Source organism: Schistocerca americana, chromosome 5 (genome assembly GCF_021461395.2).
Source record: "Schistocerca americana isolate TAMUIC-IGC-003095 chromosome 5, iqSchAmer2.1, whole genome shotgun sequence".
Lineage (NCBI taxonomy): Eukaryota > Metazoa > Arthropoda > Insecta > Orthoptera > Acrididae > Schistocerca > Schistocerca americana.
Genome location: NC_060123.1, coordinates 562,420,255 through 562,443,560, shown reverse-complemented (window position 1 = coordinate 562,443,560; position 23,306 = coordinate 562,420,255). Strand labels below are relative to the sequence as shown.

The 23,306-nt window shown below is 40.0% G+C and overlaps 1 protein-coding gene across 4 annotated transcripts in view; it reads left to right on the top strand.

Moving 5' to 3' along the window:
* Window positions 1-23,306, top strand: part of LOC124615870 (speckle targeted PIP5K1A-regulated poly(A) polymerase-like) — a 221,925-nt gene that overhangs the window by 23,533 nt on the left and 175,086 nt on the right. For 3 of the 4 annotated variants that reach the window (XM_047144035.1, XM_047144033.1, XM_047144032.1), the window contains 2 exons: window positions 17,266-17,354; window positions 18,547-18,695. In XM_047144035.1, coding sequence (XP_046999991.1) covers window positions 17,266-17,354; window positions 18,547-18,695 — 238 coding nt within the window. Of the gene's footprint in view, window positions 1-14,438; window positions 14,565-17,265; window positions 17,355-18,546; window positions 18,696-23,306 lie in introns of those variants that run through there. The other variant, XM_047144034.1, reaches the window with a different exon arrangement.

Here is a 23,306-nt window from a genome sequence, read left to right as displayed (position 1 = left end):
CAAACTGGAAACACGGACCTCTGTCCCTCCAAGTGTCTACGACAAATAATTTATCCACGAAAAGAACCAGTGTTTGCAACTATAACGTACGCGGTAATATGGATAGATGAAACAAGCTATTCAAGAAGCAACGGCAGGAGAAAACGTATAAAAGATGTGGAAATACACTAGCATTCAGAGCCACTGGCTGCTTCTAGCAGAGGGATTGGATGGAAAGGAAAAGGAGTGGAGAAAAAGTAATGGGTAGGTTTAGGAAGTAGGAAGAGTTACACATAAGTTACCCATATCACCCAGAACACCAGGTTGGGGAATCGCATTCGGGAGGACAACGGTTCAATCCCGTCTCCAACCATCCTGATTTAGGTTTTCCGTGATTTCCCTACATCGTTTCAGGCAAATGCCGGGATGGTTCCTTTGAAAGGGCACAGCCGATTTCCTTCCCAATCCTTCCCTAACCCGAGCTTGCGCTCCGTCTCTAATGACCTCATTGTCGACGGGACGTTAAACACTAACCACCACCACCAGGTTGGGGAAGACTTACTGGATGGGATGAGGAGGAAAGTCTTACTTATGATAACTGCAGTGGACTGGATTTGAAAATCTGGGAGCTTAAAGGTGGAATAGTGGGTATAAGCAAGACAGAGATTGCCGAAAACACATAAGATCATTGGAAAACTAAGTAGACAGGTGTCAAGGGTGGGGAAAAAATGGACAGTTGAAAATAAGCGCAGGTTATATATGGCCCGGAACAAACAGGAAATCCGGGAAAAGCCCAGAAATTTTTTCTTATGAAAAAAAATCAGGGAGAAACTCAATAATTTTTTAGAATTCTGGGAATTTTTTGTCATTTCAGTTTTCGGTTAAATTAATGTAATGTTACTGGTATGAACTGATACTCTAACAAAGAATTTTACTTCAGCCTGCTCCTGCACAGTAATACTGCAGGAACAACACATAAACTAGAGAATAACACTTAAATAAAACTTAAGTTGCAAAGAAAATGCACCATTTACAACAACAAAACATATTATGCATACAAGCCAACAGCATAATGTGTCAAAGACTATAGGATAAATACTAAGCAATTCTTTGTAACAACAAATTGCTTTTGATGCACATGACGTCACATCTGTTTACACTTCTAGCAGTTCTTGGGAAAATATTGCAAATCGTGTTATGAGAAGTGTTACCATCAAAGTAAATGTCCTTTTACTCAAGGTGAATTGTGCTATGTGTGAGAATGTACAATGAATGTCTCAAATCAAGAAGTGTTTGACTTTCATGCAAAACATAACACTTGAGTACGACCCACTCAGAAAAACTTCAGGCCCAGAAGAGAAGCAATTTATGCCCTTATTTAAAATTTTGCTGGCACGTTTTTTTTTTATGTATCTTGAAGGGTAATCTGCCATTTGAATGTGCACATAAGTGGGGTAGGAGTCAGCAAATGGATAGCATGGGAAATTGTCGCTGTAGTATATGTCAGAGACAACGGACCACTCAAGGCAATATGCAAACTGAGCAGTGCAGAAGGGTAGTTCCACAGGGGAATAGGTGTGCGTGGAGTCTGAAAGGAATGTGGGTGCTCCTGTATTAAGGCAGAGGAGGGTAAGCTGATCGAGAAGGTCAGCCAGGAGGGCACCTCTCGGAGAAGTTCAGCCAAGAGGGCACCTCTCGGACAGGTTCTGGGAGAACCTCAAACAGAATGGTGTGCATTAAAGTCACCAAGCAGCAGAAAGGGATGAGGTAGTTGTCCAATAAGCTGGAGGAAATATTCCCTGGTGACATCAATGACGGAGGGATGTAAACGATACAAAGGGAAAAGGTCAGGTGAGGAAGGAGAAGGTGAACTGCAACAGCTTGAAGGTGGGTAGAAAGGGACATGAGTTGACAATGATCGTCTGCCCGTATGAGCAGCATGACTCCCCCATGAAATGGAATGTCATCCTCGGTGGAGGGGTGGGGGGATCAAAACAGATAGGGAAGAAATGCGAGAGCTCCAAGTAGTCATGGGGATGCAATTTTATTTCCTGAAGGCAGAGAATAACTGGACACTAAGACTCTAAGAGCAGCCATAAATCCCCTTTTTTGCATTGAAGACTGCAAACGTTCCATCGCAGGAGAGTCATGATAAGGAAAAAATGAAGGGGTGTCATCTCAGTGGCTACCGAGTGCCAGCCTTCGAAAACTCGCTGCTACAGGACACACAAGCAGGAGGATCCTTCTCCATGAGGTCTACAGAAGTGTTGGCATTCTCTTTCTGTTGGCCTGTGGAGTCCAGGGCATAGAAACAGTTGGTGGTGCGCACCAGCAACACGGAGGTCAGCCGAGTGAAGGTATCTCGTGGCAACACTGTCGAAAAGGACCATCGAGTCGGCAAAGGAGAAGACCGTTTGCCTTTGTTTCACTTCTTGGAGCCTTTCTGGTTGGCAGAGGAAGACTCAGATGTTGGGTGGCTGGAGGGACATACGAAGCCTTTGCAGGAGTATTCCTTCTGTCCTTTCTGGCCTGCCAGTTGTGTGGCAGGAGACTTCGCCCAGGGAGGCAAATGTTTGGTGGCATGTTGCACAGCTGGAGGAGACATGGATGCTGTCATGACACTGGGTGACTTCGCAACAGTGGTGCTAAATTTGAGGTCATATGTCTGCTTGGCCATGTCCTTCGTGAAGCGAGATGACTGTAGGTGCCAGATGGTAGAACACAGGGTTTCCAACTGGCAAACAACTTCTGAGTGACTGCATAAGACACTTTTTCCTTCACTCGGATCTCCTGGACAGCCCACTAATTGAGATACATAGGACAATTGCGGGAGAAGGTGGCATGGTTGCCACTACAGTTGATGCAGCGGAGAGGAGGAGGCGGACAATTGCCCTCATGAGCATCCTTACCATCATAGGTGACACATTTGGTTGTGTGTTGACAGGACTGTCAACTGCGGTTGTAAAGATGACACTGGTAGCCGCACATTGGGTTCGGAATATACGGTCTGATTGTGATAACTTCATAACCTGCTTTGATTTCTGATGGAAGAACCACTCTATCAAAAGTGAGAAAGAGAGTATGTGTGGGCACAAAGGAGGCATCTACTTTTTTCAGCATCCGATGGACTGCAATGACACCCTGATAAGAGCAGCCTAGTGTAAATAACAGCAGAGGAAGAATTCAGTGTTCGATGAGTCTCGACATGATCAAAATAGCCATCTGCTTGAGAATCAGTCATCAGTTGCAAATAAATTTTTATTATCTTTACTGATTTTGGCAAATTAATTTTTCATCTTTGGAAGCCTAAAAAATTAGGAATATTATAAATCTTTAAACCATAGCTATACAATTATGCGAAGCATAAAAAGTATATAACAGAAACTTAGAATGAGATTTTCACTCTGCACCGGAGTGTGCGCTGATATGAAACTTCCTGGCAGATTAAAACTATGTGCCAGACCGAGACTCAAACTCGGGACCTTTGCCTTTCGCGGGCAAGTGCTCTACCAACTGAGCTACCCAAGCACGACTCACGCCCCGTCCTCACAGCTTTACTTCTGCCAGTACCTCATCTCCTATCCTCCAAACTTAACAGAAGCTCTCCTGCGAACCTTTCAGAACTAGCACTCCTGAAAGAAAGGAGAGCTTCTGTTAAGTTTGGAGGATAGGAGATGAGGTACTGGCAGAAGTAAAGCTGTGAGGACGGGGCATGAGTCGTGCTCAGGTAGCTCAGTTGGTAGAGCACTTGCCCGCGAAAGGCAAAGGTCCCGAGTTCGAGCCTCAGTCGGGCACATAGTTTTAATCTGCCAGGAAGTTTCAACAGAAACTTAGTTTAACAAACAGTCAATATCTTCTTCATAGAAGATAATGCCATGGTATATTCAGAAATTTACATATTGTATGTGTTTGTTTTAAATGCTCTTTGACAATTTACAATAACTTAATCACATCTATGTATCTGTCATGCTAGCAGCAAGAAACATATATAAAAGCACACACACAAAATACAACCAAGGCATATAAAGATGTTATATATAACATATTTGAAAAAACAAGACACACAATTCTAATATATGAAACGGGTGGGCTGATTTTCACATTTTATAAGAGACGATAAGCAATCAAAATAGTATCTGTTTTTCAATGCAAGTTGGACCTTCAACAAATCTTTTGAATTTAAGTAGGATATTTACATATTTCAAATTCTTCTAAAAGATTCATTGTGTAGATCTTGTCAGTTACATGTACAATTTCGATATTAAGAAAGCATGGGGAAGGAAGAGTGTGTGTCTCTGTTTTTGGGTGTTCTGCAAAAGTTGACATATACAAATTCTTGCCATTTTTGTTGAGCAAGTGCTCACTAAAGTGGATCCTTCACCACCAAGTTGCTCTTTATACACAATGAGAAACCTACAACTGATGAATTTCTCACATCTGGAGTATATAAAATACAATATAAAATATGGGTTATATAAAACACTATGTAATAAATGTCCAAGATTTTATATAGGAGAGACAAGGAGAACTTGCTCAACAAAGATAGCAAGAATTCATATACATCAACTTTCCCAGGGCATCTCAAAACAGAGGAACACACCCTCCCTCCCCCATCCTTGTTCAATATGAAAATTTTACATATTACTGACACAGGCTACAAAATGAACCTTTTAGAGGAATCTGAAATATATAAACGTTCTCACCTAACTTCAAAAGATTTGTTGAACAACACTATTTTCATTGCATAACATCTCTTATAAAATGTGAAAATCAGCCCATCCATTTCATATATTAGAACGGTGTGTCATGTTTTTTCAAATGTAATATATAACTTCTTTATATGCCTTGGTTATATTTTGTGTGTTTGCTTTTATATATGTTCCTTGCTGTTAGCACAACATATACATAGATGAGATTCAGCTATTGTAAATTGTCAAACAGCATTAAAAATAATCACATGCAATAGGTAAATTTTGGGAACATACCATTGCATTATCCATCTATGAAGAAGATATCAACTGTCTGCTAAACTAAGTTTCTGTTATATACTTTTTATACTTCACATAAGGGTACAGCCAAGGCCTAAAGATTTATAATATATCTAATTTCATAGGCTTCCGAAGATGACAAATTAATTTGTCAAAACTGGTAAAGGTAATAAAAATTTATTTGCTGAAAATTAGAGCCATAACTAAAATAACTAATCAACTTTATACTTACCCATGAACAATTCTACATTTGAGGGACAGACACAAACAAACATCAGGCATATGGCCCTGGGGGAGAGGTTACTGCACTAATTTTTCCAGGGCTTGCCTGGAGAGGGCTTTCCTAACATTGCTAAGTCTACAGCCCCTTGGTTTCTTGACATTTTTCCCAGCAGACAGAATATTATATCATTTTTTGGGCATTTATCCGGGATATTTTTAATTCATGTTTCAATATTTCAGCTGATTATCTTTCAGCTTTTTTCAAGATGAGTCACTTACAAGTTTTTAAATCACTTTACACATTATGTAGTAAACACACACGTATCAGGTATTTGTATGACGCATGTGCATATACTCCACAGTGTGTGAAGTGATTTAAAAATCTACAAGAGACTCGCCATGAGAATGGCTGAAGGGTTGTCGGCCGACATATTGGAACGTAACTTAAAAATATCCTGGATGCACATGAAAAATGTCCTTCTTCTCATACATCATTAGCATTTGAGGCAAATGTTTTTGTTCACATGCAAACTCTTTACAGCTATACGCCACCATTCTCATCTCAGCATTCCTTGTGCATTATCCCATCAGCCTAGCTCAAAAGCAGATTTCTCAGGCCACCACATCCAATCCTAGTGATGCCGATGCCTCCAACCAACAACTTAGCAACACACCTGTCATCATACAGTGCTAGTATTATCCTGGCTTGAACTTGTTAATCAGTTACCAAAGTCATACTCTAAATTATGACCCACTTTGTCTGATTTTGCCCACCACACCTAGAATAGCCCCCTCCCCATCTCTGCAATATCCTAGTTAGATCCTTTGCTCCTCCTGCACCCATTTCCTGAGGCTATGGCTCCTCCCCATATGCCCATTCCCACTGTAAGACTTGCCCAATGCACCCTCCTGCGACTACCTACACCAGCCCATGGCTGGTAGAACATACACTGTCAAAGGGAGTGCCACCTGGGAAACTAAACATATTGTGTGCCAGCTGTTGTGGAAACACTGTTTGGCCTTCTACATTGATACATTGATATGATGACCTCCATTTCATCTGTAAGGATGAATGGGCATAGACAAATGATGTATACTGTTAACGTACAATACCCTGTTGCAGAGCAAACTCCACCCATGTTGTGAATGGTTTTCTGCGGAAATCTGACTGTGGCCGTGTTTTTTGATTTGGAGAAAGCCCAAGACACCTCTTGGTGGACTGGTAACCTCTGTACACTCTACACACAAGGCTTCCAGGGCTGCGTGCCCTGTTTCCTTCAGGAATTTTTAAAAGACCGAGTTTTCAAGATACATGTGGGCCCTGCCTTGTCAGATACATTTCTCCAGAAAAACAGTTTGCCTCAGGATTCTGTCATGTGTGTCTCTTTACTATTGTCATTAACTCTACAATGGCTTGTCTCGTGCCAGGCATCTCCGGCTCCCTTTTCTATGATGATTTTGTCATCTGTTGCTGTTCTCCAAGGACTTGTCTCATTGAGCGGCATCTTAAGCAATGTTTCATTCATCTTTACTTATGGAGCACCAACAATGGCTTTTGTTTTTCCACAGACAAGACCGTTTGTATGAATTTCTGGAGCGCAGTTGGTTTCTTTCACCGTCTTTACGTTTTGGGCCTGTTGCTCCTCCATTCGTTGAAACTACAAAATTCCTGGGGCTTATGTTTGATAGGAAACTTTCTTGGTCCCTCAATGTCATGCATGTCCTCAGTGGTACTTCCTGGGGAGCAGACTGAATCACCCTCCTCCGTTTGCACCAACCCTTGTATGTTTGAAACTAGACCATGAGTGTGCATCTGCAAATTTCACACTAGCCTTCCATTGGAACGCCATGCGCAAAGCTGGTTGTCTCAACCTTCCCGCTAGAGTAACCTCTGGCTGCTAGAGTAACCTCTTCAACATGATGAATCAGGCGTCCAGGCATGCGCACTGAGTGCAGCTGGTTCTCCTTCCTGTTGCTTTCTGAAGTTTCTCTAAGGTTAACCATTATTCATTGTACATTTAACTGGCAACAATTAATAGGCCCCCACTCTTTTACATTTTGCTCTTCTTGTCGCAGTACAAAGCAGGTTTCCCAACAGGTGAAGTGAGTCACTCTAACTCAGTTTCCAATTTCCGTTTCAATGAAGTTATGGTTAGAGGGGACACTCTGAATCCTCTCTGGTCCCTGTCTATCCTGTACAGGATGCCAAGATCTACCACTGACACCACTTGCATTCTCGTGGACGTGTAGTAATAGATCCCGTATTTCCTGCAGAGGAGACAGGATTCACAGGAGAGGATAGTAGTTGAGACAGTTTTAGTAATGCTGGTACATAACTCCCAGGAGTTCTCCCAATACGGTGATTTCCAGCAGCTCCAATCATTTGACAGTAGTCAGGGCGATTTCCAGCTACTTACGAATGTCAACTAACTCATCCCATGTTTGATAAGAACGTTCACAATGGGGCTGAAGAACATTCACAAAGGGGCTGCATTATGGCTAGTGCAGTGTATTGAAGAATAGTAAACAAATAAATTTGAGCCTGTTGTTTATCTTTTAATCTGTTGAGCTGAAATATTATTATTTCCCTGTAAGAACTGAAGCATTTAATACACAAGGTGAGATTTCCGTTAAGTCAACTGAAAACCTGTGGTAAAAATTACCAATTTCCTAAAACTTTTGAGATTATACTTGCCAACAAATTCAAAAATAGGGTTAACTTGTGATAAATGTAGATAATATGCACTAAGGAAAAACTGTATGTAACACAATATGTTATAACATGCTATAGTAACAAAATCACAAATGTTGATTTACTATGAAATAGCTTATGCAGATGACAACGATAACTTTCAAAAATTCTCAAAAATTTATGTTTACTCCCCTCGATATGTACTGAAATTTGGAGTGAACTATTCTTTGACAGTTCCTGTAAATGACAAATGGTGGTTTGCTGCGAAATAAGTTATGCTCCGTACTCCTAACTCGTGAAAACTTTCAAAAACATAATTTTGTAAACATCTGAAAATTCAGAAAAAGAAACCATTTCTCACGCATTGTACAATTAATTTATGAGACAATTGTTATAGAATAAGGATAGACCTACTGTTGTCAGAAAATTCTAAAAGAGCAGGACTTAAGTTTAGACCTACAACTAACAATAATAGTAAGAGTTTATTGCAGCACTCGAAAATATTCAAAATTTCACGGTATATCATGACACAAACAAATATTACACAATCAAAGAAAGGTTATGCAAAACAATGTGAACAGTAAAATGAAATATTAGAATTTATAGATTTGAATCAGCACTTGAATATCAGACAAGCAGTCTCACGTAAAGGAAACTTAGGAGCTCAACTTTTATATGTAAATAAATGTGTGAATTGCATGGACGTTTTTACTCGGATGTTTCTGTAACAGTTTCTATACTAGCTTGCCAAACATGAACACTGCCACATAAGTTTATATGTATCAAAACTGTTAAAATTGTACAGCACCAACCAAAAACATCTGCTTGGAACTGCAGACATATACTATCTGGGGGAGAGCCACCTGGGAAAGGAGACATGTCATGTACCAGCTGCTATATTATCTATGATGACCGCCAGTTTATCAGTAAAGAGAGTGTACAAAGACAGAGGGTGTAAACAGGCAGCACACAATATCCTGTTGTGGAACGCACTCTACAACAAGACAGTCGTGACCATGGTGCCTGTTTCAACATGCATGCCATCTGGAGTCTGCCTCCCAACACGTTTCTCAGAACTTTGCTGGTGGGAACTGGCTTTACAATGTGTGCTGGATTCTCTCCATCCACTGGGCCTAAATTTACATTAATTTTTGTTGTCTGATAATTTCTTTTCAGCAGCTATTCCTATTCTTTGTTCTCTTTCATTTCTTATTATTTATTTTTCCATCTGTCTGTTTTTTCTTGGCCCCGACACTGGTCTACCATATGTAATGACGTAGCTTTTCGCTGCCCTTATTGACTATGTCACAGTATTTTTTCAGTAACCTTTGTCTTGCTTATTATCATGTGTTCTACCTGTAAGCTCTCAGATTTTCACATCTTGTCCAGTGCAGGTACCAACAGTAATTTCCTTCTCATCCTGTCCAGTAAGTCTTCCCAGATTTCTGCAACACTTCCCATTTCCTAAACTTGGCAGTCTTTTTCCTTCATCCTTCTTTACTTCCCTTCAACCCTTCTGCCAGAAGAAGGGACCTCTGGCTCCAAAAGCTCACAGTTTTCCACATATATCATGTGTTCTCCCTTGCTGCTACTTGATGACTATATTTTTTTAGTTTTAAAACTTTTTGTAAACAACTGCCTACTGCCTTCTAATACAATCAGCAAATTTCAGCCCATGTATCCACTGACATATAAGACAAATTCATGTACGGGAATTGCAGGACACTGAATTCCTGAATGCACTGAGTTTTATTTCAACTTTGTGTGATGCTGTGAAATGTCATGTCTTCAAAAATTGTTTCCAAGAGGCTAGAATATTTTTACATATTTACAACTTGAAAATTTGAGAAAATGATTTTTTAGTCTAACTGAATAACTTTTTTTACAACACGTCTGTATCATAAAAAACTATTTCAGAGAGACTAGAATTTTTTAGCTCTGTTTATCAGTCAATAAAAGCAAAACGAGGATAATGGAATGTAGTCGAATAAAGTCGGGTGATGCTGAGGGAACTAGATTAGGAAATGAGACACTTAAAGTAGTAAAGGAGTTTTGCTATTTGGGGAGCAAAATAACTGATGATGGTCGAAGTAGAGAGGATATAAAATGTAGACTGGCAATGGAAAGGAAAGCGTTTCTGAAGAAGAGAAATTTGTTTACATTGAGTATTGATTTAAGTGTCAGGAAGTCGTTTCTGAAAGTATTTGTATGGAGTGTAGCCATGTATGGAAGTGAAACATGGACGATAAATAGTTTGGACAAGAAGAGAATAGAAGCTTTCGAAATGTGGTGCTTCAGAAGAATGCTGAAGATTAGATGGGTAGATCACATAACTAATGAGGAGGTATTGAATAGAACTGGGGAGAAGAGGAGTTTGTGGCACAACTTGACAAGAAGAAGGGACCGGTTGGTAGGACATGTTCTGAGGCATCAAGGGATCACCAATTTAGTATTGGAGGGCAGCGTGGAGGGTAATAATCGTAGAGGGAGACCAAGAGATGAATACGCTAAGCAGATTCAGAAGGATGTAGGTTGCAGTAAGTACTGGGAGATGAAGAAGCTTGCACAGGATAGAGTAGCATGGAGAGCTGCATCAAACCAGTCTCAGGACTGAAGACCATAACAACAACATCAGTCTCTTGAAACTTTTGGGAAAATGGCTTTCAGTATAACTGGATAAATGTTTTACAGTGTGGATGTATTGTGAAAAAGTTGTCCAGTTAAACTACAAAACCATTTTTCCAAAAATTTCAAGAAAGATTATAAACATACCTAAAAAGGTATTGCCTCTTGGAAACAGTTTTGATGACATGACATTTCATAGCATACCACACAGTTGAAATAAAACTCAGTGCATCCAGAAATTCAGTGACTTTAGATTCCAGTATGTGAATTTGTGTTATATACCAGTGTACAAGGTGCTTTTATAAGAAGCTTTATTTGATCATTTTGTGATCAAATACTTTTACGATGTGAAAAATTTTCATTCGTTCTTTCATGTTTATCATTGATTTTTGTAGTGATTGGCATAGGTTCCACACCTGAGATTTGGACATGTAGTTGTAAGGTGAGCCTTAGAAGTCTACTGATGTTAGTACTGTTAGAGGCTCATGGGCGCATAAGCACCCTCTCCTCTGTGTGCTCTACCAGCCAGCCGACAGTTCGTATAGTTGGGCCTGGCCAACCTCACCCTCAGTTACATGTTGACATTCTGACTAGGATTATCGGACTAGTGGTGTAGCCACTCTACTGCAAGTGTCTTCTTGCACAAGTTATTCGAGATATAGTAAATTGTTGTGTCTGTCATTGTCTTTGTGTACTTTTGGTTAGAATGCATTGGTGGTGAGTAGTATCGTATTTTCATGTGTCTTTCATTGTGCAGTTGTTTTTCGCATTTTGTTGTGGCGTGGAGACTCTGCTTCAAACATTGGTGCAACAGAAGGACCTCATCATGTTCATGCAATAGGCTTCGCTGGCATGCTGTCTAAATCTTCCTCTTAGCCTCTGTTTACTTCTCTGTTCCTGCCCTTTGATGAGGTGGCAGAAGATTGAGAAGCGTACAAACACCGCCTATGGCAACATTGCCACACGTTCCACACAATAAATGCAGAGGTATGTCATGCGCTGTTTTTGTCATGGATATCTCCCACCTTGTATCAGCTGTTGTGGCAGTTGGCCCCCTTGCAGGAAGCTTCCTTCTTGTTTGTCTTCCTATCATCTGTGCCACACACATGTTGTGGCAGCTAGGGTTGAACTCTACCAACACAAGAAGCAGCCCCATCGGTCTTATCAGGACTGGGCCGTGACCCTCCATGGCCTTAGTCACAAGTGCCATTTTTTTACAGCCAAGTCAAGAGAATGATATGCAGACATCACGGTTCACGACATTGTCATTTGCTCTGTCCCTGATAAGGAAGTCAGGCAACGTGAAGTCGGGCAACATGCCCTCCAGATAGAGAACCATTCCATCAAAGAGGTTTTGTCAATCACCCAGTCATATGAGGCCTTAAACGCTATTGGTCAGCAGCTGGAAGTGTAGTGCAATGTCATGGTGGTACAGGGTAACTCATCTGCATCCATTTCTTCCAGGGAGGAAAACGTAGCAGTATTGGAAGCTGACCAATCCAGTAGTTTCCTCACAGTGTGTAAACAGCATTCCAGCTGCTTCTCATTGTTGTCATCATGTGCGTCTTGTTACTCCCTACACGACAAATCAGAATTTCACCAGCATTGGGCTGTCTGTTGTTCGTGTCAGAAAGAAAAGGCCACATTGTGATAGCCTGTCATTCATCTGCACAGAACGCAGCATCAGAGAATGTGGATATGGATATCCAGGAACCAGTGCAGCAGTTTACCTGCTTGATATGCAAACATATCCACTGTTGCTGGTAAAAAGGCAGCACCAGGGCCGAAATTGCGTATAGATCAGTGACAGCCTGTTACCACTATTGTTATCTGCAATTCTAGTTCAGTAAACCTTTTTGGGTTTAATGCCTTTCAGGCCTTTGGCTTTTTAGTCATGGATTCCATATAGTTGATATCTGCCGAAGTACCCTTTCAATCATTGGAATCTCTATGCTCAAAATTTCAGAAGATCTTTGTGAAGGGACTAGGCCATTCTTCTCTTGTCATTGTGGAGAAACTGTCTGGTAGATTGCGACTTTGCAGTGGTTTTAAGATCACTGTGAATTCCCAGTCTGCGGTCGACATATACCAGTTGCCATGTCAGGCTGAACTGTTCACATGCTTTCCAGGGGTCAGTGCTTCTACAAACTTGATTTTTCTGAAGCATATCACCAGTTACCTTTGGATGAGGAGTCCAAGCATATCATGGTTCATAGTACGCCTTTCAGCCTATATCAATACCAACAGTTGATGTTTCGGGTGGCAAATGCCCCGCAAGTTTTCAGTGCTATCTGGAACAGGTCACATCCACTGTTCTACACTGTTTCAACTATTTGAATGACATTGTTGTTACCAGTTGCACTACGAGCAATCACCTGCTAAATCTAAGGGGCCTTTCTCAAGAACTCCAGGCCATGGGTATTTGTTACAATCTGCAAAAATCCAAATTTTTAACCGATGTCTTGAGTATCTGGGCCACACCATCTTGTGGGAGGGCATCCGACCCATGGAGAGTCTTGTTAGGGCCGTTACGAACCTGCTACGCCTATCGTCGTTGCAAAAACTGCATGCTTTCCTGGGTAAAATTGCCTGTTACTGCCGGTTCATTCCCAGGGCGTCGACCATAGCATTCTCCACTTCATCTTCAGCAATGGTGCTTCCTTTGTCTGGCCTCCTGCGAGCTACCAGGCCTTCACCATGCTGAAGGAATATCTCAGGTTGGCAATGTCTCTAGAGATACTTTTGACCCTGGGAAACCATTGGTTTTGGCTAAGGATGCCTCACAGTATGGAATGGGAGCAGTCCACTCCCATCAGAATGCAGACAGCTCAGAGCAGCCACTGCTGTTTGCATCCAGAACTCTCAGTCCAGCGTGCCTCCACTACTCTCAGATTGAGAAGGAGGCTCTGGCTATTGTGTATGCGGTCACCAAATTTCATGTTTTCTCATATGGCAACAATTCCAACTAATTACAGACCACAAGCTGTTAGTTTCATGACTTAGGTCGTTCTCCTGGATTCCCTGATAAGGCAGGCAGCTCACAAGTTTCAGCAGTGGGCTTTGCTCCTCTTCAAGTACAATATGACATTCATTTTTGCTCCACTGATTGCCATGCCAATGTGGACGCTTATCCTGGCTGCCCGTTGGCTAGAGCCATGAGTTTGATTGAGAGGAGCTCATGTGTTTTCATTTGGATATCTCCTCCTGCCAAGCAGTAGACTTGTTTCTGATCATTAGTGCCAGAGTTGCCAAGGCAACAGTGTCTGACCCCATCCTCCAGCAAGTGGTCTGCCTTGTTCAGCAGGGTTGATCTTCTTGTCATCTAGTCCACACTTCTTATCTGCTTTATAATTAGTTTGTATTGTGCCATCGTCTCTCTGTCTTAGATGGGGCATTGTTCCTCTCCACAGAAGATGTAATGCCCAGGGTGATTATTCCTGGAAGTTTGCGGCGGGATGTCTTACAGCTGTTGCAAGAGAATCACTGGGTTGTTTCCTGCACCAAAGCTTTGGCTTGCAGATGTGTACTGGTCCGGCATTGACCAGGAGCTGGAGCACTTGGTTGTTGTGTGTCCCCAGTGCACTAGTCAACAGGTGTCTCCCAAGGGTACATTCTCCCCTTAGCTTCCAGGAACCAAGATCTGGGAACTGATCCATGTGGATTTTGCTGGTTTGTTTCTGAATGTGTTTTGACTGATTGCCATTGACATGATTTCGCATTTTCCATACATAGTCCAGCGCTCCTCAGCCACTACCAAAGTCACTAGTCAGGCCCCCTCAAAAACTTTTTGGTTACCCTCATTTATGACAATGGACATCATACTTGTCTCAGTTGTTTTGTGATTTCTGTGTGCGGTCAGGCATTCACATGTTACAATTTGTTTCTGATGACTTCTGTTGGTTCCAATAGCCCTGCTGAGAGTCTCCACTGGCACCAGCTGAGGACACTGCGCCACCATCATTGCCCATCTCTGGGTGCCTGTAGCATCAACAACAAAGAAGAAAGCCTCATGGTAAATGGCTCCTGGCTTCCCGTGCAGCAGTGAACAACCATCACAGGTAGCAAGAGAACTCTGGATGTCCCGTCAAAACAGCTTCTGTACCTCCACATTTACATGTCCACTACACTCTCTCCATATTCTTGGGAAAGGTTTGACAATGCAGCATAATTATAAGCAGATTTAAAGCAGTTGAAAATGTCTGCAAGCCTAAAAACAAAATCAGAGTGCTTGCACAAAAAACCAAGACACGATACAGGGATCTGTACAGTAATTAATCTCACTGAGAAACATCTGGGCAAGTATACAGTGGAGATCCTTGCCAAATGGCTCCAGAAATGCCACCAATAGCAGATTACAGTGGCTCCATGGAGCATGTTGCAGTTTGACTCCCCCTGGAAGCAGCAGAAGAGGTTCACTGCAACACTGTGGAGCGCTTTCCATAATGCCAGTACTAAGATTCAGCATCTCCAGAAAATAACAAGTTGCTCTGAGAACTGAGAACAAGGAAACTGTAAAAAAATGAATTCGGGAGTAAGATAATGATTCTTCTCACTGAGTCAGCTTTGCGACAAAATGTTAGAACAGAAGCAGTTGTGCCACCATGACCATATGGCCTTTCTAAGGTACACAAGGATGGCAGCCCTCCAAGACCCATAGTTGGTAATGTTGGCAAGTCTACATAATAGCTGGAAAGATACCTAAAACGCATTCTCGGAGAATATGTGGAGGAGTGCAAACAGCACATTCACAATTCTGCTCACTTTGTACAACACTGAAGTCAACTGCTGCTCTGGAATGCAGATATGGTCAGTTTGTTTAAGAGAGTGTCACTTTCAGAAGGGTTGGAACTAATCGTGGAAAAGTTCAATGATTGTTTCTCCGAACTTGGAAGGCACACTCTAATGTCAACTTATTTCCTGTTAGACATAAAATACTATGCATACTCTGATGTGTGGCAATTGGTAGTCCATTATAACCTGCCTTGGTGAACCAGTACATGGAACACTTTGAAGCAAGGCCACTAGACTCGGCTAGGTTCAGTCCATTGTGTTTTTATTGATACATGGCTGACAAAGAGAGAGAGAGTGAATTTGTGTCCCTGGACCATTTAAAACCTATCATCTAAGTACAAAATTAACAATGGAACTTGAAAAAGAGAACCAGCTACCTTTCCTTGACATGTTATTCAACAGAAGACCAGACAGATCCCTGTGTCAGAGGTATATAGAAAATCCACACAGACTTGGAGCTGATTTCATTGGCATGGGACCTCCCTGTCTCCAGTTCGAAGGGTGTAGATGAGGCAACCAATTTGATGCACAATGAGTGCTGGTAACCATTCACAAAGAAATTCAGTTCTTAAGGCTCTGATCCATAGCTCAAAGACTTTCAGATAAGGAGGCCTTGTTGAAGAGATAGGAACTTACAAATAGTGTTCAGAAATAATGGGTATTCAGGTCATAAAACTGAGTAGGTGTTGCAATAAAAATAAAGAATGCCTGAGAAAGAGGTTGAGACAGAAGCAGAGGAAAAAATCTAAGAATTTTTTATCTACCTTTTGCTGGCCCAATATCTGGAAGGACTGGTGGACTCCTACAGAAATATAGCATCCAATATGTTTTGCTCCATCAACAAAGGTAAAAAGTCTTCTTCATGATGTTGAAGTCAATCTAGGTCTCCGAAAGCCAGATGTGTACTGCATTCTATGTGATATGTTGAGGTTGGCATGTGACCTCAGGTGGATAAAGGAATCAGCCATTTGTGAGACAGGAGAAGGTGCTGCGTCCTCACTGGCTAGTGAGTTGCTGAGGTTTACATACTCCTTTACTCGTATTGCAGAGACAGGATTGTAGCAGATGGGAGGTTATTGCCCCTCAATGATATCAGTGGCTGCAAGTACATTGAGTTCTGCAGTCTGCATCTGCTGTCATGGGAGCCCACACAGCATATGATTGGGCAGCATTACACTATCGTATTTCTTTGTCAAAGAAATTTTGTAATGTAGTAGGGAACGTTGTCAAATCTTGCCTTTCGCTTGGCTGAATACTTGGCAGTACGTCATTTCCCTAAATCATTTAAGGCAAATACTGGAATGGTTTCTTTGAAAAGCACATGGTGTGGTTTCCTTCACTGAGCTGAGCACATGCTCCGTTCTTATGATAGTGTCATTGATTGAACTCAAACTCATACCCTTCAGTCATTTTTAGTATTGCTGCCACTTGAAGAATGTTCTTTCCATAAAGCATTTAAGAATACTGCATCAATATATTTGATTTTTAAATAAATAAAAACTTTTTGTTTTCTTTGATATATAGTTAAAAAAATGCACAAGTTCTCATTTTTGTGGCTGATTATCTGCCTATGACTGACAAGAGTTTCATGTTACTGTCATTACAAAATGGCAGTGTTCTGCTCATTATGGTGGAGTGCTATAGAACATTAAGTACTGTTGGGAGAAATCTAACCCCTTAGGGATATACCCTGTAGAAAAGGTTTGTATTATTTGTGAACAGTGTTTTCAGAGAAATGCATAACATACTGCTGTGAATTTTTAGAGGGAATTTTTCTACTGGATTCTAAAAGTTAGCATTTTTATCTCTTTTTACTTTGTTTCTCTTTTCAGTACTGACTAGTAAGTAGAAACTTTCTATATCAGAGTCACCATAATACACAGATTTTTGCATTTGCAAATGTACAGCTCATTAATGAGGGATAACCAATCTGATGGTATCATTGTTATTTTCCTTTTACTCTTACAGAGAAGCGGCTGAAGCATTGCTCAAGTCATCTGTGCATGTTTTAAATCAGCTCATCCACACAGAACCAATATTAGAATCCAACCTGAAAAGTAAGTTATGTAAAATATATCTGAAATGTAATATTGGTATGCTTGTGTGGCCGCCATATGTGATTTTGTTCTCTCTTCAATAGCTAAGTCAATTGTGAACATACTGTGTGTGTGGGCTACTTAGAAAAATAAACTAAATTTCCAGTTGTATGTTAGGTAAACATAAAAAAGTTTGAATAATGAGCCTAAAAAAAGTTCTAAAATTTTTCATCAGAGCCAAGTTTGGGAACCAGAAAATTAAAGATGCTTGAATGCAGGAAATGTTACATTAATTTCATGTTATCTTCCTCTGTCCCAATCTCATCCCCCTTTCCTCTTCCCCACCTCTCCCTATCTCCTCCCCACCCCTCCCTATCTCCTCCCCACCCCCACCTCTCCCCACACTCTTCCCTCTCTCCTCTTCCATTTCTCCACTCTGCCTTGTCTCATTCCTCTACTCCTAAGGCTCACTCTTTTCATGCATTCCTACCTCCACTCCTTCCCCCTCATCCAATCACTGCTCCCCATGTCACAAATCACCCTTCTGTTGTTTGCTGTGTAAGATTTACAATTTTTGCTGTGCAAAATTGAGAAATCTTTGTGTTGTATGATTTAAAATTTGGATGTTATCCAGACTTACAACTTCAACCCAGAGAAAACCTTTGATTTCACATGTATCTTTACTTGGAAAAATGTATTTACAGTGTCTGTCTGACTGCTTGACCACAATTGAGCTCTATGGATTGGAATTTGCATGTCTTTTAAGGTTCACCTTTGTCACTTTATTTGAAACGATATAAGAAGACTTAGTTTGGTAAAAGCATATAGTTAATTTCTTAAATCCTTTTTTCCTTTTTATTGTGTGTTTAAACGAGATTATCCATGACATTTTACCAGGGTTTTCTGTGGTACTCTTCAAGGAACATGAGTTCCACTCATTCGAAAATAACTTAAGTGAAATCCATAAATTAAAAGTGGTGAAAAGCAAAATTGATAAATCAGCCTTAGTACAAGAAACACACATGTTGCAGTGTTTGATTTGTCCAGACAAAACAACCATTTGCTAATACATAATTGGTGCACTAATTTGAATTTCTCAAGTTTATGGAATATCTTTTAAAAGTAGGAATGCTACGTTTAATAGAGAAGTATATAATAGCCTACTGTTTATAAATATCTGTTGTTTCACTTGATTTTATGCTTTTGCATACAGAAAGTAATTCACCTGAATCTGGCATCAATAATGCAGCTATTATTTTTGCTGTTGAGCAAGCTTGTCAGTCACCCAGTACCAACATGGAAGAGCACATAGGAATAGTGCTGGATTTTATAATTTTGAGAGATCCAGCACGTGATGACAAGGTAAGTTACCTGCTATTGTTGTTAAGAAAATTCAGTTTATACTAGCAAGTAGTACACAGGTTCCTAATATTTTGTTGCTGTCAATGTTGCACCATGAACATTTTGCCTCTGTCCCTTCATTTAAAACAAGGATGTTTAATTTTTTCTACTCAGAGTTTACTTGCTGCTTGTAATGCATAAGATGGTATAAAACCTGTGCTTTCACAGATACATACCCATTCCAACTCCCCCCACCCTCCATATTCAGCATTTGGTGTTTGGCTCTGAATCGTAACAGATGTGGCACAGCAGTCCAAATGGAATTAGAATTGGACATTGATCAGGATTATATGCATTGAGGAAAGAAAAGTTTACCATGAGTGCAAACCAGAAAATGTGTCAGTAATAAGCATGATAAGAGCAAAAATGGCACAGTCTTGTTTCACAAGGAATACCATATTTAAATAGTACATGACAAAGTTAATTCTTTCTTTACTGAATTTAGAAGATTTTAAGTGGTAAAAGCTTTCGTTTATAGTATTACATAGGTGTATAAATGTGAAATATTACATTAATTATATTTTGATCTATTTTATTAACATAATTTATGATTGTTGCTTTTAAGCAATGTTGGTTTCTACAGGTAATAACATTATACAAAAAAATTCAGTTTACGCGAAAGTTAGTGTGTCACATAGCATTTTAGAGCTCACAAACCTTTGTACAATTTTTTATAGGCAGCTTGGAGAGGGTCACTTTCCCTGTAAGTAATTAACAATTTCAGCATTACAAATTAATTAAAATTTCAAAAATTGAACATTATTTTCATATTGACTGATGCCACTAATTTACTTTCTAATTTGTCCTCCCAGATATGGTTCAAAGTTGTACTTCCACTTGAGTCTTCAGATAAATGAGAGGAGATATTTAGCTAGTGTAGAATTGTTGTGTTTGCTGTGAAACCAAATGTCCAGTCTTCCAACAGATTAATTTTTCTTAAACTGCTGCCTGTATCATTTCCCATTAGTACTTATTATTATTCTTCAGGTAGTAAACAGGGATTGATTAGAGAAGACTGGAAGGGGGGAGGGGGGGGGGATTCACTTGACCTTAGGTTGAGTGGGGCTCAACTGTTGTGAGGACAAGAGAAGGCAAAGATAAGGAGAATGCGTCAGTGGTGGTAGTAAGTCAAAAAGAAAGAAAGAGGAAATATTTTTAATTCTGCACATCTTTTTAACATATTTCCTTCTCATTCTGTCTCTTATCATATCTGAACTACAGCTGACACAGTCCTTACCAACTCCCTCCTGATGCGTTATTCCCACAATAGGCAGTCCTCTCGAATCATGAGACTAAATTAGTCCTTTTTGCAAGTTCTATTGTCAAGTTGATTCAAGAAGCATCCACAGGAAAATTAGTAAATGATGTTTTTATTAAAGCTATTAACTGGTTTTGCATGAATGGAATATCTTTAAATTTGAAGAAACACAACTCATCCAGTTTTGTACTGTTGAAAATACTCCACCTACAATGAATGCAGTTTATCAGCAAGAAATAATGCACAGTGGTAGAAAATTCTAAGTTCTGGTGCGTGTATGGCATGGCAGGGAGAGGGTTGGGGGGGGGGGGGGGTCAAGGGATATTACACTGGCTATAACTTTTAGGTTCACCAAGTATTGTCATGAGAATAATATCAGAATCAGTAAGTTAAAATATTTTGCATATTTTCAGTGCTGTAGCATAATATGCTGTTCTAACAGGTAACTAGGGCTAAAAGCATTACTTGCTCAGAGGAAAGATATTATAATTGTGTTTGGAGTTCACACATGTACTTCTTAACAGGCACCTGTTTAAGTAATTGGGAATATTAACCACAGTCTCGCAGCACATTTATTCATACACAAAACTTGTTGTCAACAGTCCATTGCAATCTGAGAGCAAGGGAGACGTTTACAAATAGACTAATAGAAGGAAATATTATCTGCACTTTCCTCTAATGAATCTAATTTTGACACAGGAAGAAATGCAACACTTTGCTATAAAACTCTTTAGGATTCTGCCCCTGAAAGTGAAATAGCTGTACAGCAGAAATGTTTTCAGTTGTAAATTAAAGTTGTTTCTCAAAACAACTCCTCCTAAAGCATAAAAGTGTTCTTGAGTAGAAATAGTTAGTTACAGTCTGTAAATATCTGGGAACTGTCTGTGAAATATTTTGTTCAATTGACACATTCCATGTCATAACATTTATTGGTAATATGGTTTACAGGAAGTGGAATTAATCATTCAACCTAGATTCTGACTAACCTACTAGTACCTGCCCCCTCTCATTTCAAGGATTCTGCAATGAATTCCTCTTTCCTTCCTGAAGATGCAGTGTATAGTTTGAAAAGTAAGGATTCCTCTTTTCATCTGTATTTATTTCTATTGACATCACTAGGAACTGTGACTTCTGAAGGTGGTACTGGTCAGTAAGATAGTGTCTCTGTTTAAATCAGGTCTGTTACAAAGTAAATGAATCATATCTACATTTTAATAACTCCATTCTCCATTCCACTCATTCATTCAAGTTTCTTAGCCTCCTGTTTATTGAGAGATTCACATGGATCCTACACTTTCAGAACATTGGAGAAGATAATTTAAATCTTCAAGTATTTTGAAGTATCTGAAAGGAAAGGTACCTGGTGCAGAAAATTCTTGCCTACAATAATTCTACAGAGCATTCATGTAGCACCTGCTGGACAACAAGTCTGTTATTTATGGTTCCGCCCGACCTTCACAAGTAAAGATTGCCGATGCAGTGCATTGTATGTATCAGACTGGCAATGCTAATTTAGGACAGTCTCTATCCCTAGCCTCTGCACCAAAGCCACCAAGTTGTTCCTATCGTTGGGCTGTTCCTGACCGTGTAACATGTCTTTAAAGCCAAGTCTTTTAGTGTGTCTTCAACAGCAACCATTGTTGCCTACTAAGCTAAGTATTTCTGAACTGCCCATGAGCCACAAAATATGCTCATGATAGACTGTGAAGTTCTCCCACAGTTTTGAAGCAAGTAACCCACCTTAGCTGATGAGGAGATACAGGATATTTTTTTAAAAATAGCAAATGGTTTATGCAGCTGATTTCAAGCTAGTGGGCTAAAATGCTTGTACAGGTATAATCACTTCAGAAACCTTTTCACATGAATCATTTAAGTACAAATGATAGCTCTACCTACGCACTGTCCTTTTATACCTTGTGTACCGATTCTACTGCCATCTGTATGCTATATGTGCATATCGTTATCCCATGAATTTTCTCACTTCAGCGTATATTCAAAGAAGTATTCTGTTATCTTGTTGAATTCTTCCCATTTTTGGATGCTCAGTGGCTGTTAAATTTTTACGTTTGTATTTTGTTTTTTATGACTCTGTTGGATGTTATGTTCCACCATCTCTGTTCCCTTTTTCGTGGTAATTTTTCTCACATTATTATATTTCACTTAGTCTTCAAATGAAACTCAATCCATGTTTTTCCTTTCCCACAATAGGTCAGTATGTTTGTTTCATCATAAATCAATTTTGGCAGGATTTTGTGACAATGCTACAAGGGCTGCAAAAGAAAAGATGGTATGTGATTCAGGTGTTCCAATACTCAAAACTAAATTATTAGCACTATACTTGACTTACATTTATGGAAAACTTTTTGTTCATTTTAGCTGGGAGATACCGTATTTACTCTAATCTAAGCCGCACTTTTTTTCCGGTTTTTGTAATCCAAAAAACCGCCTGCGGCTTAGAATCGAGTGCAAAGTAAGCGGAAGTTCTGAAAAATGTTGGTAGATGGCGCCACAACTAACTTCTGCCGTCGAATATATGTAGCACTGCACAGGCATGCTTTGCAGGCACAAAGATAAATACTGGCGCCAAAACCTCCGCGTCAGTAAATAAATTAAAAAAAAAGGGGTGGAAGATGAGCCTTCTTCTCCGCCCCGAGTTTCGACCACTGCATTTTATGCATTATCCAATGAAGTAAATAGAAATTCCGTATTGTTCATTTTCGAATGTAGCAGCATTTCAATGTACTACGAAAATCGGACTGGCAAGACTGTTTGGGATGTTTGTCGATATGGCCAACTCTAGGTTCTGAATTTTTTCAACCTGTGAGAAGAAATGGTTGCTAATAGGAACTTTCATGAATTGTGAATCACATACAGTATTCTCTTCGCCATAAGAATAATATGAATATAAACATTTTGCCATGTATTCTTTCGTGTTTGCTGCTATCTCATTTAAATCCTGTCTGCCTAATAAACTACGAAACTAGGGTGAGACAGCAGCAAACGCGGAAGAATATACATATCATGTCATGTTTATTTTTGTATTATTCTTATGCCTAATAGTGATACAGTCAGAAATGAAGCACGGCAAGTGACTAGATTTTTAAATCTAAGATGACTCTAATTTCTGTGCAGAATTTAATGTACTAAAGAGGCGTCTGCAAAGATTTTCAAACGGAGAAAAATTTTCGCTAAACTCTCGGTCAGAATGTCTTCTATCAAAAGCAGTCTATTATTTGGTTCTTGTTGATCATTATCAAAGAAAGCAGCAGTGTAAGTTACAACAAATAGCAGTCTCTTGCCATTGTTTTGCTAAT